This window comes from Sciurus carolinensis, chromosome 8, assembly GCF_902686445.1.
Source record: "Sciurus carolinensis chromosome 8, mSciCar1.2, whole genome shotgun sequence".
NCBI lineage: Eukaryota > Metazoa > Chordata > Mammalia > Rodentia > Sciuridae > Sciurus > Sciurus carolinensis.
In genome coordinates, this window is record NC_062220.1 from 88,458,006 (window position 1) to 88,475,019 (window position 17,014).

General features: G+C 43.0%; 1 protein-coding gene across 3 annotated transcripts in view; it reads left to right on the forward strand.

Moving 5' to 3' along the window:
• Window positions 1-17,014, forward strand: part of Chn2 (chimerin 2) — a 304,571-nt gene that overhangs the window by 191,604 nt on the left and 95,953 nt on the right. For all 3 annotated transcript variants that reach the window (XM_047560115.1, XM_047560117.1, XM_047560114.1), the window contains 2 exons: window positions 200-313; window positions 2,072-2,357. In XM_047560115.1, coding sequence (XP_047416071.1) covers window positions 200-313; window positions 2,072-2,357 — 400 coding nt within the window. The remainder of the gene's footprint in view (window positions 1-199; window positions 314-2,071; window positions 2,358-17,014) is intronic.

Below are 17,014 nucleotides of genomic sequence, written 5' to 3' on the forward strand. Positions count from 1 at the left end.
GTCCTTCCCCTGCTTGCCTCCTGGCATCCTTATGACCTGTTTGGGGCACACTGGGAGGTGAGTCCTAGTGGGCCTTCCAGGTGGGCACTAGCCACGCCCCTCTTCATCCAGTGGGTGTTGTAGATTCTGAGTGGTCCTGACATCCTTTTTAGCTTAACTCTTGGTCCCTACTTAGCACTTAGTGGTCTTATTCCCCCAGGTTTCATGGTATCATCTCCCGGGAGCAGGCTGATGAACTCCTCGGAGGCGTGGAGGGGGCCTACATCCTCCGAGAAAGCCAGCGGCAGCCAGGATGCTACACGTTAGCTCTCAGGTGAGCTAAGATTCTCTCATTGTTTTCATGACTTCATAGTAGCTTTTCCATTTTAAAAAATTGTGATAAAATATGCATAACAAAATTTATCATTTACCATTTTTACCATTTATAAGAGTACAGTTCAATAGCATTAAGTACTTTCTCAATTCTGTTCAACTACCTGCACCATCCATTTCCAGAACTTTTCTGTTATCCCAGAATTTCAGTACCCATAGACAGTCACTCCCTCTCAATCATTTACTTTTTATTTTCACTTTGTTTCCAAAGCAACAGTAGTATATCAAACACTATGGTAGGGACTGGGATTGTGGCTCAGTAGTAGAGCACTCGCCTAGCATGTGTGAGACACTGGGTTTGATCCTCAGCACCACATAAAAATAAATAGATAAAGGTATTGTGTCCATCTACAATTAAAAAAAATTGACTCTTTAAAAAAAAGCTATGGTATATTTCCTTGGCCACAGAGGTTTTTGGGTATGGACACAGGGGTTCTATTTATGGATACAGGGTACACTAGAGAATAATCTGGAAAATGAGTGTTCCTATGGCTTTTTCTACCTGGAACATCTAGCTAGTTGACAGAGCAAGGTCTTAATTCCCAGCATCCCTTGTTCACCCATGTGCATGCCTGATAAGACCCGCTGGGTCTTGTTTGTACATGGGGCTGTCTCAGGGATCACCTTGACCCCAAAACTCATCATGAGGCAGTCCTGAAACAGCATGCCAACAAACTAGTTGAGCAGAGTTCTTCCAAGCCTTTACATCATGAGTACTGAAAGGCAATATTTATTTATTGCCTCTCCATAATATGATCAAATATTTTATGCATTAAATCCTCTTACCACAATCCTGGTGAGGTTTAGGGGAGGTGTCTAATCCCAGAATCAGATTGTCTTTCATAAGTTCCACTGTGAACTCTCTGGAATTGGAAGATCTTTCCCATAGAAGGAATGGGAGCAGTGGACACACATCCCAGGCCAGGCCACAAACGGGTGTGTATTCAGGGCACCACCTCAATATTGTGGCCTTGGAAAGAAACTTTCCAAGTTGCAACTGGGCATGTCTAGAACATATTTGAAGTGAGGTAATAGTGAGGAAGAACTTCAAAAGCTATCAGGTACTCTAGGTATGCAAAGTACTTTCCTATCTTCTAGCAACTGAGTAGCAAGAGCTTGGCAGTCCCTGTGGGGAACCCAGCAAGGGCTGTGAGGGAAGAGCCAGAGATAAAGGGAGGGGACCCCATAAGTGAGATTGCTGGGATGCCACATCTGGTGTCTTTTCCTGCACTAACTGGAGTGGGAGGTATGGGTACTGTACTGGTGGTGAGCAAAGATGTAATAAGGGAACATCAGGCAAGCAGTGGTGTGGCATAGTTTGCAGAGGTAATTGCCAGTTCCCATTAAAGTTTATAGGTAAGATATCTATAAATCAGGTGGTACCCCTGACTTTTACTTTTACAGATTAGAATGCTACAACCCAATGACCCAAGTGACTTGTAGGAAAAATGACCCCAAGTGACTGCCTGGGTTAAATCCCATCTCCACCTCATCCCAGGCATGGAAAAAACCTCCAGTCAGTACCCCCAACTTTTCAGGCCTCAGTTGCCTCTGCTGTCAAGCAGGGACAGTAACTGAACCCATCTGGAAGGGTCTCTGAGATAATTAAATGTTAAGCGCTTAGCCCTGTGCTGGAGGCTGTTGTCACTGTTCCTTGTTCTCCTTCTAACACTGCTGTGATCCTCATTCTCTGGGGCAGGTTCGGAAACCAGACCTTAAACTACCGGCTCTTCCATGATGGGAAGCACTTTGTGGGCGAGAAGAGGTTCGAATCCATTCACGACCTGGTGACAGATGGCCTGATAACACTGTACATAGAAACAAAAGCTGCCGAATACATTTCCAAGATGACAACAAATCCCATCTATGAACACATCGGGTATGCCACTCTACTCAGAGAAAAGGTGTCCAGAAGGCTGAGCAGGTCTAAAAATGAATCAAGAAAAACCAGCGTCACGAATGAAGAGCATACGCCAGTGGAAAAGGTGAGCCCTGTGTGCCAGAAGCAGCCTCTCTGTTCATTCTTGGTTTGTGACTGAATAAGATGGTGGTTAATGGTAGATGTTATTTGCCAAAATGGTGGAGGAAACACAGCCCCACCCAGCTCAACCTCCTCATTTTCCAGGTGAGAAAATCAAGGCCCAGAAATGTTAAATGATTTGCTCACACACAAACAGTCAGAGCCAAGACTTTGACACACAATTGTTTTTTAATTTATTTGGAGTTTGAAAGCAAAAATCAATGTTAAATGGCAAACCATCATGATGAAAAATGTTTCCAGTTGCCATTTGAGATGTCGCTGGCTCCACCTCTAGCTCTGCCCAGCAAGCCAAATGCACAGCAATTGTGTTTGCCTCTCGTAGGACTGGGTGACCATCCATGAGCCTCGGGTCAGTCATGTCTTGAAGGTGGTCTAACTTAGAAAAAGGTTTTACTGGGTTGAGGGTGTAGCTCAGTGGTAGAGCATTTGACTTGCCCGTGTGAGGCCCTGGCTTGATTCCCTAAAACTGCAAAAAGAAAAGACACATAAGGTCTGATCCTGGCCCATTAGCAGTCACAGTGGCTATCTCTGGGGGGCTTAGAAAGACAGGCCGTCCTCCGCATTATTGTGCTTAGCTATGGATTAGAAAAGCCCTGAGTGGGTGAGAATGCAAACTGGGTGTGTCATAGCAGGACATGGTGGAGGTCTGCTTTTCATCCTCAGTAAGCTGCTATTTGAAAAAGACAGCCTCAGTTTGCTTGCAGATTCTTGGGATGTGCCCCTTTAGGAACCATCTGCTTTGACTGATCGTATCTATTCTCCACCAAATGAAAGTGTCAGCCAGCCCCACTATCACCCCTCACTGAGTCTATGCTGAGCCCTGCTTCTATAGCAAGGTGGGACTGGGACAGAAGCAAATAAGCTGGGCAAAATGGTGAGCGTGTCTCCTTCTGGTGGTTGCTAGTTGTTAATCAAACCAGAACTGGCCCCCGGTTGTCCAGGTTGGTGGAAGGCAAATGAACCTCAAGTTGACTGACTGGGCATTGGCATCATCTATGGAGATTCACCAGAAAGCCCTGAGATGGAGAGGGCAGAGGGAAGCAGTGTGGTCCTGTTGGCAGAGAGGGATGATGTTAATTGATTTGCCAATTGAGCTTGAGAGTCGAGCCTTCCCCAGAATCACATCAGCTGAGCAGCTGGCCCATGAAAAAATAATTTGCCATTTTCTTTTTATAACCCCAGTGTCTCCACAGCACCTGTGTATTCTTCAATAAAAATTTTGAAAAAAGATCTGGGAAATTGTAGAGTTGCTGATTGTTTACATTTTAACCAGAGAGAGGAGAGACTTGAGTCCCCAACTTTCTGAGTTTGTTCTGGTACAGACAAGAGCCATTCCTTCGTCTGTTTGCAAAATCTGTTCAAAAGTAATTTAGAATAGAAAATCTGGAAGCTGACCTTCCCAGCCATGACAAACCAGAAGATGAATTATAAAATAAATCTCTGAAGTGGTGTTTATATTTCTGAATCAGAGAGCAGTACCACCAGGAAAGGCAATCTATTACAAATGGCAGGTTGTACAACAGAACACGTCAAGGAAAAGAGGTGAGGAGAGAGGCCATCCCTTCCACGTTGGGGATGGAAGCTTAGATTCCGGATGTTGGAACTGATCCTTGTAGATCCTTGCCCTCCCCTGAGAGGGAAATTTGCTCCATAGAAGTTTATATTTCTGATGATACTACTGTTGTGAAATTAGTGCAATGAAACATGTCCTTTTTCTATAGATATTTTAACTTTATTTATTTTTAAAAATTGGAGAAGATAAATAAACAGATTTGTAATCATGTTGAATGAGTCACCCTTTTCGAGAAAGGCAAATAAAGAATATATAGAAAGAAGAAATCCAAATTCAGCAAGTGGTTTGATGGACAGGTGTCATTGGCACGAATTTTCTTGGACACTAATGATGTGATATCTGGCTTTCCGGGGAATACTCTGGGTTTGGTCACTTACTGGCAGCCACTCATTTTGTTAGTAGTTTGTTAAGTAACTTGGTAGAAATCCATCCGTTTCTCTCTGACTGGTATTGACAAGTGGAATTATTAAGAGTCTTGGTTTTGCCAAAAACTGTGTGTCCCTTAAGGGCAGGTCAGTGGCCTGTTGCCATGGAGGCAGGGACTAGAGAAGAGCTAGTGGAAACTTGAATGGATTGACCGAGAAGAGTGTGGGGGGCTTATCTGCTCTAGTTGGTGTGTGTCTTGAAAGTTTTAATGAGTAAAATGGGTAGATTTCTCAATATTTCTTAAATCTAAACACACCAGTATTTCTGTTTCTAGGTTACTCAAATGTTCGCCCATTCATTTTATTGGTCATTTCCAAATGAATCTAGAAAGACTGCTATAGGTGAATCCAAGAACATTAGCAGTGCTAATTGGCACAAAGATATTACCTATTCCATTGGATTTGTGTGGTTTCCAGATTTATCTGCTATCAAGAGTCTTAGCAGTGAACTTGATTTTAATAACTGTGGATGAGGTAGGGACATAGAGAGGATGTAAAAAAAGAAAATAGCAATGGTTAGCCAATCTCAGTTGCTTTCCTTTCTGATCTTCTCTTTAATTGGTTTTTAAAACATTATGACATGTAAAAACAACTATTTAGTGTATTTAATTAAAATGGTTATGTCTGATAAAATTCCTATATGCCATGTATTTAGAATGTATTGTAAAGGTGGATTATCTACTGACCTTTAAAAATTGCTGTGAGCAAGGTAAGAATAACAACAGAATTTAACATTGGTTCAGACATTTAGAGTTCATAAACAGATTTCACATATATGAAATAATTTCCCATTTTTTCATTGGAACTGCTTAGCTAGGTTCATAGGTGGGAAACACCACTTCCATTTCATTAAAATGTTTACAGTGGCACGATGGGGGATCAATTCCAGGCTTCCTAATTCCAAATTTGGAGCTTCTTAAATCTACTGAGCAGCTGGGCCTTATTCAGTCCTGATTGCCCTTGGTTTTGGCCATCCTACTTCAAACGATGCTAAAAATCACAGATCTTTACATGGTCTGTGTTTGAAAACACACTGCTGTTCCCAGGAATACAAACTAAACTTTCTTTAAAAAGTGTCCTACTGAATCAAACATGTGACAATAATGTTTTCAACAGCATACTTATATTAAATAAGTATAGTTTCCATATTAAATTTCATTTATGTTTTACTGGAGGAAATCATCTTTACATTTGATATAATAAAAGTGCATTTAAGAATATATAAGTTGAATATCCCTTATTCAAAATGCTTTAAACTGTGAGTATTTCAGATTTCAGAGCCTTTTGGGTTTCAGAATCTTTACATAAACTTAGCAGTTGCCCATCCATAATCTGAAATCCAAAAGGCAAGGTGAGGTACCGAAATCACGCTGGATCTTGGAGCATTTTGGATATTGGATTAGGAATGCTCAACTTCTATTATATCGTATTCATTCATTTCACTATGTTTTATAGCAGCAAAAGTTAGAAAACAACCTAAATACCCATTAACTCAGGGCCGCTTCAGTGATTTATGGCACCTTCCTATAAAGGAATGTCATGCAACACCTGGAAAGGAATGAGAATCCTGACATAGGCTGAAATAGAAAGATTACCTGGCCAGTAAATGAAAAAAAGCAACTCGTGATATCATATATATGTATAGTATGTATCTTTTGTGTAAATTATTGTATGTATGTCTTTTCTTGGCAGATCATAAAACTTCCTTTGACACAAGAGTTAGTGTCATTGGTTGACTATAGTGAGGGGCAGAGGGAGTTTGAAAGGGGTAAGTGTGAAAAGGAGAATTTTCCCTGATCCTGTGTGATACTTTTTGAGTTTTATATCATGATACCTGTAGAATCTAGTCAAAAATTAGAAAAGGAAAAAAGAATTTATTAAGTCTTAAATTCACATACGTTAAAGCAAACTCAGTAAAAATATTTTCTGTTCTCTCTCTCAAACACACATATACACTCAGATCAGTCCCAGCACTCTGCATCCCTCACAAAGAGCCTGTGTTTAGAGACTTTTACTAAAGGTTAGGAGCTGGAAGAGGGTAATTATAGCAATGGCCAAATGAAAGTGTGACATGACTGCCCCTTGAGATGTGTTGGCTGCTGCTTCCTCCCTGGCACTTCCACTGCTCACCCAGACTCCCACTGTGCACCCCCAGGACACTCCCAGCCCACCTCTCGCTTCCCTTCCCCTTCCAGCAAGCCTCAGCTTCCTTTCTCAAGCTGTTGTCTGACCAATCCCAAGAGCCCTCTTGCTTTTTTATGGAAAGCAAAAAAGCCCTCTTAAGCTACCACTCTTCTCCTGAAAAATCAAGGCAAGCTACCTTTTTTTTTTTGGCTGGAGAGTCTTTCCACCCCATCAGGGTGTCCTTTACAGGTGAACTGTTTCATGGAATAGTGACCTTTATATCCAGGGTAATCCTTTCATTGCTTATTTCCCAGTTCCCACCATATAATCCAGCTGAAATGTCCAGATATCTTTGTGTAGAGTGATACTACATTTTCCTGCATTGTCCTTGAACAGGGGGCAATGACCGGGCCCAGGAATGAATACCCATCCCTGGCTGGCCAGTGGAATCCTCAGGAGCAGGTGGAGGTCATTCCCTGAGTGGTCTTCCCCAATCCCATGAAGGAACTTAATGACTATTGCCCCAGATAACTCTTTGCTCAGGAGAGTGTTTCAGTGTGGTTTTAGTTTTGGCAAAATGCTGATTTGCTTTGTCTACAGAACAAAGTTCAGATTAATCGGCTTATTTGCAAACTGTCTGAGTGTGAGTCCCCTGAAAAGTAGAGCCTCAGAGTAGGTCTTGCCACGGATGGTTAATCTAGGATGGTATGCCCCGAGCAGGAGGGAAGGGTCAAGATTAGGGTGAGTAAAACAGGTAAGAGGAGAGGAGAGTACGACTGTGCATCAAGTCGTCAAGTCAGTCTTCTTTTAAGGAGCCATGAAGAACAGGTCCTGGGAGGAGCTGAAGGGGCGGTGCTTAACCATCATCGCCTATCCTCTATTGGCTGAGGGAATGCCCTGGAGCCATTAAGCCCCTCCCACTTCCAGGATGTAGTCAGGAGAACCTGGTGGACTCCCACAGGCGTGTCTGGCAGAAAAGTGCCTTGAAAACAGGTTTTGGGAGAGAATCCCAGAGCCGCAGGCCTGAGGTAGAAAGTGAGGGGCACCCCTTCGCTTTCTGGCCTCTCCTTTCCCAGCATAATCCTGAGACTCTGCCTTTTCTGTCCATAAGCTCCCCCTCGCTCTGTGCTAGTCTCCTGAAATGCATTCCCCTACTGTGATCTGTAGATTGTCGTTCGCCCTTTGGGGTCCAGCACAGTCACTTCTCTCTTTAATACAATCTAGGACGGGGGAAGGGCAATCCTGTCTAACAAACACCCTACCCAGCATCTAGCACATAATCTGTATCGTAACTATTTCTATCAATGGTTAAAGCGTGACCTCAGGGATCCTCAGTATGTGAGATGCTGGTTAGAAATTCATGTGCTCAGGACCCATCCCAGAGCCCCTGGATTAGGTACTCCAGGGTGGCCCTTGTCAGCCTGTGTTTTCACAAGCTTCAGATGGTACTTTGCATGCAGTTTGAGAACCTGAGATTTGGATATTTTTCTTCTCTACTAGAGGTTGATCAATTACAGGCAGAGACAACTGCTCAGATTACTTCCTAGTTCTAAAACTCAGCAGTTAAGCTTCATGTCTGCAAAGACCCCAGCCCTGTGTTTTCATCACAAAGAAAGAACTCGGACGGCTCAAGGGAGAGGGGCTGAACTAATGCCCTTGGTGGTGGCAGACTAGGATAAAATGGAGGACTGAACCCACCTACCGTCAGGGAAAAAACATAAGGATAGATTGCATGCCAATTGCTCTTATGAATTTCTTCAGATGTTTTATGAGTTCGTGATTTTACTTCACTCCAAGGTCTTTCTGCTTTGATCCCCACCTAAAGACTGCAGGTGAGGGAAGTGGCCAGCCCACCCATCACATTCTTGGGCATCTGTCTTGGTTCACCTTCAGAAACAATGAACCCTCTATGCACTGACTTGTCTTTACCTCAACACCAGCACATCAAGAGTGCACTTGTTAACACTTCTTGACTAATGCACCATGGAACACTTAAAAGTGTAACCAATTGCTCCAAGTTCACCTTAGAGGACAGTGTAACTCAGATTTACCTGGAGGGTGTGTCATTGTCTCCCACCCCTTCTCTTGGGGCAAGATCTTTTCCACCACTGGCTGAAATCTGGCCCAGGATACACTGTAGCATCATGAGAAGCCAGAGCCTGGAAGACAAAGGGAATCTTGAGATCCTCTTGAGCAACCCCTTTTGTGTTATAGGAGAATTGAGGTATCTGATTCAGTAGCATAAAGAGAATTTCAAGGACATCTAGGAGGTTCATATAGGGGAAAAAAAAAATATTCTGAATGCACACTCTACTCAGAAGTTATCTTAAAGATCTCTGAGTTTGCAAGTTATACCTGCATGACTCCTGTATGAATCACTGAGAAGTGAAAAATGAATTCAGATAGCAGTTAGTCTGGAAGGTGTTCCAGCAGGAAATGCAAGGCACATTTGGCTGGGATTTTGAAGATAATTTGTTTAACAAGGGAGCTTCCCCAGGAGCCAGCACCATCAGAAGGTCACTACCCCAGGGAGAGGGAAGGCAAGAGGGTTATTGGAGTTTCAGGGGAGCTTGAAAAGGGCCTCCCACAGTCCTGATCTGCTGCACCACCTTAGAGAGAGGGAAATACCCCAATTTCTCTCCTCCTGCCCTTTGGTCTGCCTGTGCCTCTCATTGACCAAACTCACCAGAAACCCGAGGAGCTGGGTGTGCAGTCTACAGGGGACAGCCTTTCTGTCCCAAAAGAAGGCAGGACAGAGAATGAATGTAGAAGGGCAAATGTGACAAAGAATAACTAGTGCAAGGTGTGGATAGAACACAGCCTGGGCACCTAGCAGTTCCACCACTCTGTGTTAGCATTGCTCTCGTTACATACGTGAAGTTAACCAAGTTCAGAAGCCAAGTGGGCATTCTTCCATGATGATGGCATAGCCCGTTTTTTGGGTGGACCTCACAACTATGTCGTGGTGGAAGGGATCTGGGTCTTGGATGGTGGAAGGGCTTTGTGTCTTCATTAAAATTCACACGTGATGCTGGCAAATGTCCTCTACCTTGCAGAGGTGTGACATTCATTTTCCAAAGAAAGAGCGTCCATTGTTAATGTAATTGAAGAGGTGAATAAGATACACTGATATTACAGGGTCTGGAAAACCTGTAGATTTTCTCTGCAGGAGGTCCTTTGGAAACAATATATAACTGACAAAACCAGTCTTTTCTCAGGAGTCAAGGATAAATGAAGATGAGAATAACTTAGCTAGTAAAAGTGACAGGTACAATAATGACTGCAGTCATCCATCTTTCTACCCTCGCACATACGCAGTCATAAAATGGAATGGGATAGAACGCTGTAAGAATGGATTTGAACTTAGATTACATTTGCTCATTAAACCAGGTTTTGCCAAGCATTATTTTATATCTGAAACCCCTAATGATGTGGGATTTATCACCCAGTCAGAGCTGTAGCTGATTTGATTGTTGGTGGTTCTCAAACTGGCTACAGGTGAGAATCACTTGGGAGCTTGTGAAATAGACCCACGTTCAGCCCCTCCTGACCTACGGCATCTATAAGTCTCCACTGGTGAAGCTCAAGTATCTGCATTTTTAAGACTCCCCAGGTGATTCAATCAGGGTTCACAGACCTGGGTTAGATTAAAAGTGAGATGGGGAGATGAAGGTTATCATACATTCAGGGGACATTGTCTTCTAACAGAGCATAGCTGCCCTAACTCCACCCATGCCCCTGATATTTCTGAGACTCTCATATCCTAGTTTAGACTGGCACTCCTCCTCTGCTTCTTCATATGAGTTCAAATCCCTACGGGAGAACACGTTGAAAACCATACTCTGGTGGTTGTGGATACCTGAGCTCCTGCAGAACATACTTGGCTCCTTTCCCCCAGATTATTAGCTAAAATTTAAGTTATGAGAAATAATTAACTGGAGTAGGATGAAGAGAATTCAGTAAAGGAATAAGGAAAAGTCATTGTCCCTTCCTTAGGGGTCAGGCTGTGGTTTCTTAGTGACAAGGTGTATAGGACTGTGACTCTTACTCTTGGCTACACACTAGAATTCACTAGGGAGTTTAAAAAACAAATAGAAACCATGCCTGGGCTTATGCTCAGAAATCTAGATTCAACTACTTGGTTATAAGGCCTGGATTTTAGATGCTACCTGTGATTCTGAATTGCAGCCGACGTTGAGAGTTCCTGCTATATGAGAAAAACTATAAATGTTAGTTAGGTCATCTTGTGCAGTGGATTGACATTAGAAAACAACTATGTTCACCCATCTCTCACTTTCAGTATCCTCACCACTTTATGGGAACAAAAAGGGAAGTTATCCTAATATGTTCATTGTGTGTTGTTGTAAGATGGGCCAAACCTCCTTATCCAAATCTCTACATGAGCAGCTAGCCCAAGCTCCTGCTATTTTGTGTGCAACATTGCCATCTTGTGGCTGAGAGGAAAGTTACATGCTGGTGACAGTCTCAAAGGACCAAACCTAACAGATGTGGGAGTAATGAGCAAGAACAAATTTCCAGCAATGAACTTGTTGAATCGTCCCCATTTCCTCCAGTTTTATAGTACAGATTGGGCTATGCAATAGGCAGGGGGTGTCTGTTCTGGCATGTTGAGCTCATTCTCTGAAAAATGTGAGCAGCTCTGCAAGCCTGGGACACTTAAATGCAAAAATAGTCTCTGGGTTCTGACTCACTGGGATTCTAATCCAGAGATGCTCAAATCTTACCCTCGGGGCCGCTTTATGCTCTTTAAACTTACTCAGGACCTCAAAGAGCTTTGTTTAAATGTGAACTATATCTATCCCATATTTTCCATATTAGAAAGCAAAGCTGATAAAATATTTATAAGTTCTTTAAAAAGTAGCAAACCCATAACATTAGTAACATGACCATTATGTGTTATATAACATACTTTATGAAAAACAATGCTGTTTTCCAATGAAAAGCAATCAGAATATTGGCATTGTTTTTACATTTTCTTTTGTAAATCTCTTCGGTCTCTAACTTAATAGGAGACAGCTGGATTTGCACATCTGTTCCTATATTCAACTTATGATGATATATTATTTTGTTTGAATTGTGGCCTCAAATATGGAATTCCTAAACAGAGGAACGTTTTAGTCTTTTCAGGTAAATATGGATTTTTAAAAATATACTAGAACAAAATTTACAAGCAGAAGTTTCTTAAAGATTAGTTGTAATTTCAGTTACTAAAAAAGTCAACTAATAAAATTAGTTTGGACATCATGGTGTCTGTGAAGGTGTCTTGGGTTTCCCTGGACACTGGCGGGCCTGCACTTGAGACCCACTGCTCCAGGCAGCTTGAAGGAAGGAAGAGCCCACCTTTTAGAGAGGTCTGTATGTGTGCATCTTCAGGACACGTTGGGGAGGAATTGCCCTGCCATTTCTATCACTTCTGACTGTAGGAGGTAAATGATGCTGTCACCTAGGACTGCTGCTCAGCCACAGAGACTGTAGAGTGAGGAGTAAATACTATTCTAGATCCAACTCCTAGGGTTTGCCCTGAGCATGACCTCAGAGCTTTTTCAATGTTCTGGACAGCGGGTGGGTGACAAAACTGAGCCTGGGGCTTCTGTCATTTGAAAACAACTTGCCAGGTAATTCTGATATATACAGTTTTCTTTTAGTATCCACACAGGATTGGACCCAGGACCCCCACAGATACGCACAGATACCAAACTCCATGGACGTGGTATAAGATTTGCATATAACCTGTGCACACCCTTCTGTGTACTTTATATTATCTCTAGATTACTGTTGATGTAAATGCAATGTAAATGCTATGTAAATAGTTCCCACACTGGGTTGTCTAGGGAAAGAAACATTATACATATGTTCAGTACAGACACAAGATTTTTTTTTTTCTCTCTCATTTTCAATCCTTGGTTGACTGAATCCATGGACTCTGAACCCACAGACACAGAGCACTGACTGTACTCCCAAGGAAAAGCCAGCAGCCGGTCTCACTGTCTTCCCTGTTTAGTTGAGAAACAGGCTCAGAACTCTAGGTGACATCAAACATGGTGGATGAGACATCACTAATGATGCCTGGCGTTTTTTTCTTTTGACTAGCACAGGTGCCACCCTCTTCCCAGCTTCTGCAGCCCTTCTCCTGCCACCATCTTTGCTTATGTAACCAGGACACATCAGTCTCCTACCTCCCCCGCACAGTGAACAGCTGCCATTTTTGCCCCCAGAGCCTAACCACCATCTTATGAAAATTGTACCTAGAGCCACCTCCGCTCCCACTCGCAGTTTAGGAACTTGTGGTAGAGTAAAATCTGCTGAATTTCTGAGGTGCGTTTGGAGTCAAAGCTAGCCATGGTGGTTGGTTCCAAGTCAGAGCTAATGAAACACATTAGGCTGTCATTGTAAGTTCCAGAAGACCCTCTGCTTGGCTGGACTTGACTGGAAGTACAGCCCATGTTGCGGAAGCTTTCCTGCCACTCCATAGAGCAAGATGGAACTTTGAGAGAGAAACCAAGTTCTGAGGTCCGCAGCCTCTAAAGGAGCTGCGGCCTGCGCCCTCTCCTGGATGTTTCGGGTCATTCCTGGTTCGGTTTGGGCCCAGCCAGGGAAAGCTTATGTTACACTCTTAAGTTGACTGCGCTGTCTTCCTAACCAGAACTGTGACTTACCTGTCACCTCCCACCACCCTCTTCTGTCCTGCATTCCCTGCTCACTTGACTTGAGAAAGCTCAGGTATTCCAATTCAGATTCACTTTTAGTTTAATCCAATAATCCACATTATCCTTCTTGAAAATGATGATATTACATCAGAAAAGGGGACATCTAGTGTTTACTGAAATAGGTAGGAATATAGTGTCCAGATTACCAGACAGGCATGGAAATAACCCCAGAACCACATCTGGAACACCTTCGCCTCTTCTTTGCCTCCAAGCTCTGGAGAAGGATATCTGTAGACCTCTTAATAATTAAATGCTCTTAAATAAGATTAGGGCAAATATGCTAAAGAATCTTAGGAAACTGAATTCTTATCAACTCATGATATTTTCAGTAAATCTTTTTTAAAAAATGGGAAGAAACATGACTCCCATCTGCAGCAGATGGCCTCTGTTGGACATGGGTCCTCCCAGGTAATCAGTAGAAGAGACGATAGAAGCTAGAAACCTGCAGACCTCAAAGAATGTCCCCAAGTCCATCTGTAAACTATGTAGTAAAGGCTTGGCCTCTAAGATTTGTAGGAGTTTTTTTTCCAAATCAACTGTGGGGAAGAGAAGGGGTTTTGTTTCCTGAATAATTTCCACAGACATTAACAGGAATGACTGTCAAGGCCACGTTTTAGGCCATTTGTTTTCATTGCCTCAAACAGGTTGCAGAACTGATGTTACTCATTTCTCAATAATGACATGTCTGGCTGGGTTTTACTGTGAGTTTATAAATGTCCCCATTGGTTTTGTCTCTCCTTACACATAATCACTTTGAAGTCTCTAGAAGGTTAATATTTCACTTTGTTCCAAGTTCCTATTTATGAACCTAATGAAGTCCAGCCATCAGAAGAATAAGTTAAAGTTTACACATGCAACTTTTATTGTTCTGGTGTGGCTAAAAGAATTACTTAAGGAGTCCAATCGCCATTTGCAGCAGATTCTTCTTTAATATTCAAGTTGTGAGTCATAAATAAGATAGTATTCTGGGCTTGATATGTCCCAGCATTAACAGAGTAAAGGTAGTTGGTTATATTTTACCTCAGTATATATAAATTCCATGTAAAAAAATCATTATACAAGGGATTTCTATTGTGTATAACCCTGAATGATTTTAGGAAAGAGCAAAAAGAACTTTACATTTATTGAACATCCATTATAAACTACATTGTTTCATTCAGCCTCACAACAATCTTTAAATTTAGATTTTCTCCTTACCAGCAAAGGAGAAAGAGAACTGAGTCTTGGGGAAGCCACATGACTTGCCTTGGGTCATGTAACTAGTAACTTGTAGGTCGTGCTGCCCTTTCCATTACACCATGTTGACAAAGGAAACAGATTGGTTTTTGTATCTCATTTTAAAACCTCTAAACAAAGCATTATATAGGGAATTATTTCCCTCATTAAATATCAGTACTTATTGTCTCTGTGGCCTGATTCTAAGCTTCTGCTCTTGACTAATTTGTTCTTATGAATGAACACGTATGGTTAAGGGAATTCTTTAAGAAGTGTTCAATCCAGAGCAAGATGCCTACCTCTGTGATTTCTAAAGAAATATCCCTGTGTGCATTTTTAGCCTTGAGCTATATGGATTTTAAAAGGATCCAGCAACTTTTTAAAGCTCTGTATACTTCACTAAATCCAAAAGTGACAAGTGTGAGATGCCTGTCTTCAGTAACAAGCATGCTCCTCACTTCTTCCAATCAGGATGGAATAAATTGGAAACTGAAGCCATACTAACCCTGGTGAACCTTAGGCAGTAAGGCCTGATCCAGTTCTCCCTCTTTTGACTTTGAATCACCCAGTGGTCTCTGGGACTGTACAATTATACACGAGGAGTTTTCAATTTGCTGAATGCTTTTCTCCCTCTGGTAAGTCAACTGTAAAAATTAACCAGGTCACAAGGAAAGGAAGAAATGCTAATGTTCATTGGGTGTCTACCACGTGCCAGGCTCTGGGGGAATAGCTTTCGGTTGGTTGGTTGTGCTCTATGTCCACCCATCAGCTCTGAGAGGGAGGAATTGGGTGGCTGAAGTAACATGTTCATGACCACCCATGTGGCAGGTGACTGGAACCCCAACCCCTGACCATCCCAAGTCGAAAGCCTCTTCAAAAGCTCCCATCTACCTGAGAGTGAGCTCTCGGTGTGGTGCACAAGACCTTTTATGACCTCGTCCCTGTGGCCCTGCATGCACATGCATACTCTTTACGCTCATCTATAGTACTTCCCCTCCCTCACTGCATCCGAGAGGCCACCTGTCAGCAATGGAGGTTTTGTGGAGCCCCGCCTTGTTTGATGCCCCTCAGCCCTCAAACAGCATCCTCCAGCTCTTTGCAATGCTCCTCCCCTTGTCCTCACTTGGGGAACTCCTGCCTGTCATTGCAGACCAAGCCCAGACCTTTCCCTCCCTGCAAAGTCTTCCCTAACCCACCCAGGCCTTCCTTCAAGGTCCCGTCCTTGGTCTGCCGCCCTAGAGCCTAGAACTCTCCTTGCCCTTAGCACACTCTACCGGAGGGTTTGCTCATGAATTCATTCATGCCTAATTATCAATAATAAATGATAATAACAATTAACTATTTATTGAGCACCTAATCTGTGCCAAGTACTGTTCTCTCTCAATACAGGTCGATTGTGCTTAGAGCAATAGCTGAGGATGGGCCAGTGGCAGAAGCACAGTCAGGCAGGCCCTGGGTTTTCGCTAGAAAAATTAAGAAAGAAGTGAAGTCTTGCCAAGGAACAAAACTTCAACATGGAGGGAGCATGGCCACCTGACCAACACTTGGGGAATCTGGCTGAGAATAAAGCCACAGGAGGAGGCAGGACCAAGAGATGGAGAGTGTATGAAACCCAGAGCAAGTCTTGAGAGGACCATTTGAACAGTTCCAGCCTTGGTTGGATGGGCTAACCCATTTCACTTGTCTTTGACCCAGCACTGATTTGTGTGCAGTTTTTGTTTCCTGTAGTCAGAGGAGCTCTAATGAGAAAACAGACCATGCCCTCAATGGCATGGCCCTTCTAGAAGGTCCTTCTAAAGCAGAGAGCAGTGTGGTTGAGCCTGGGTGGGGCTGGTGAAGGGAAGACCAGGCAGGCAAGAGCGCAGGCTGCTGAGATAGGCGAGTATGAGAAGGCCACAGAAAGCAAGCTTGAACGTTTGGACTGAACGCCTGGAAGCTTGGCAGAACTGCCTCCAAGGTAGCTTCTAGAAAGGTGGATTGGGGGTGGCATGGGGGAGTGGATAAGTTGAAGTGGAAAGAGATTGGACCATGGTAGGAGGTAGAGGTAGGATAATGAAATTTCTCCATGTCGTGTTTCAAAAGCCAGTAGCCATGGGCGGGTTTTTAAATATGACACTGTGACCAAAGCCCATCATCCTTTTCCATATTTAAACCATAAATGTGTACTAAAGCTCATTATCATCTTTGTCATCCTAATTTTGAAGGCTTAAGTTTGGTGAATGTTTTTCACAAATTTTTCTAGGTTTGGATGGGATGAGGGTGAGAACCCAACTATACAAGCCCGGTTCCTGTGGATAAGCAGAGCCCCCACAGAGCTGAACTAGCTCAAAGGACTCTTCTCCAAAGCCCTCTGCCACTTCCCTCAGACCCAGACCCAAATAAGTGTTCATTAAATGAGCTAGTGTGTGTTCCTCCTCCTTCCGCCTCCCACCTGCAAAGGAAAAATTCAGCATATACCTTGCTTAGAAGAGCTGTGATCATGTGAGCTTTTAAATTTATCTGTGTTGAATTTGGTAATGAAATCAAAATACTCATT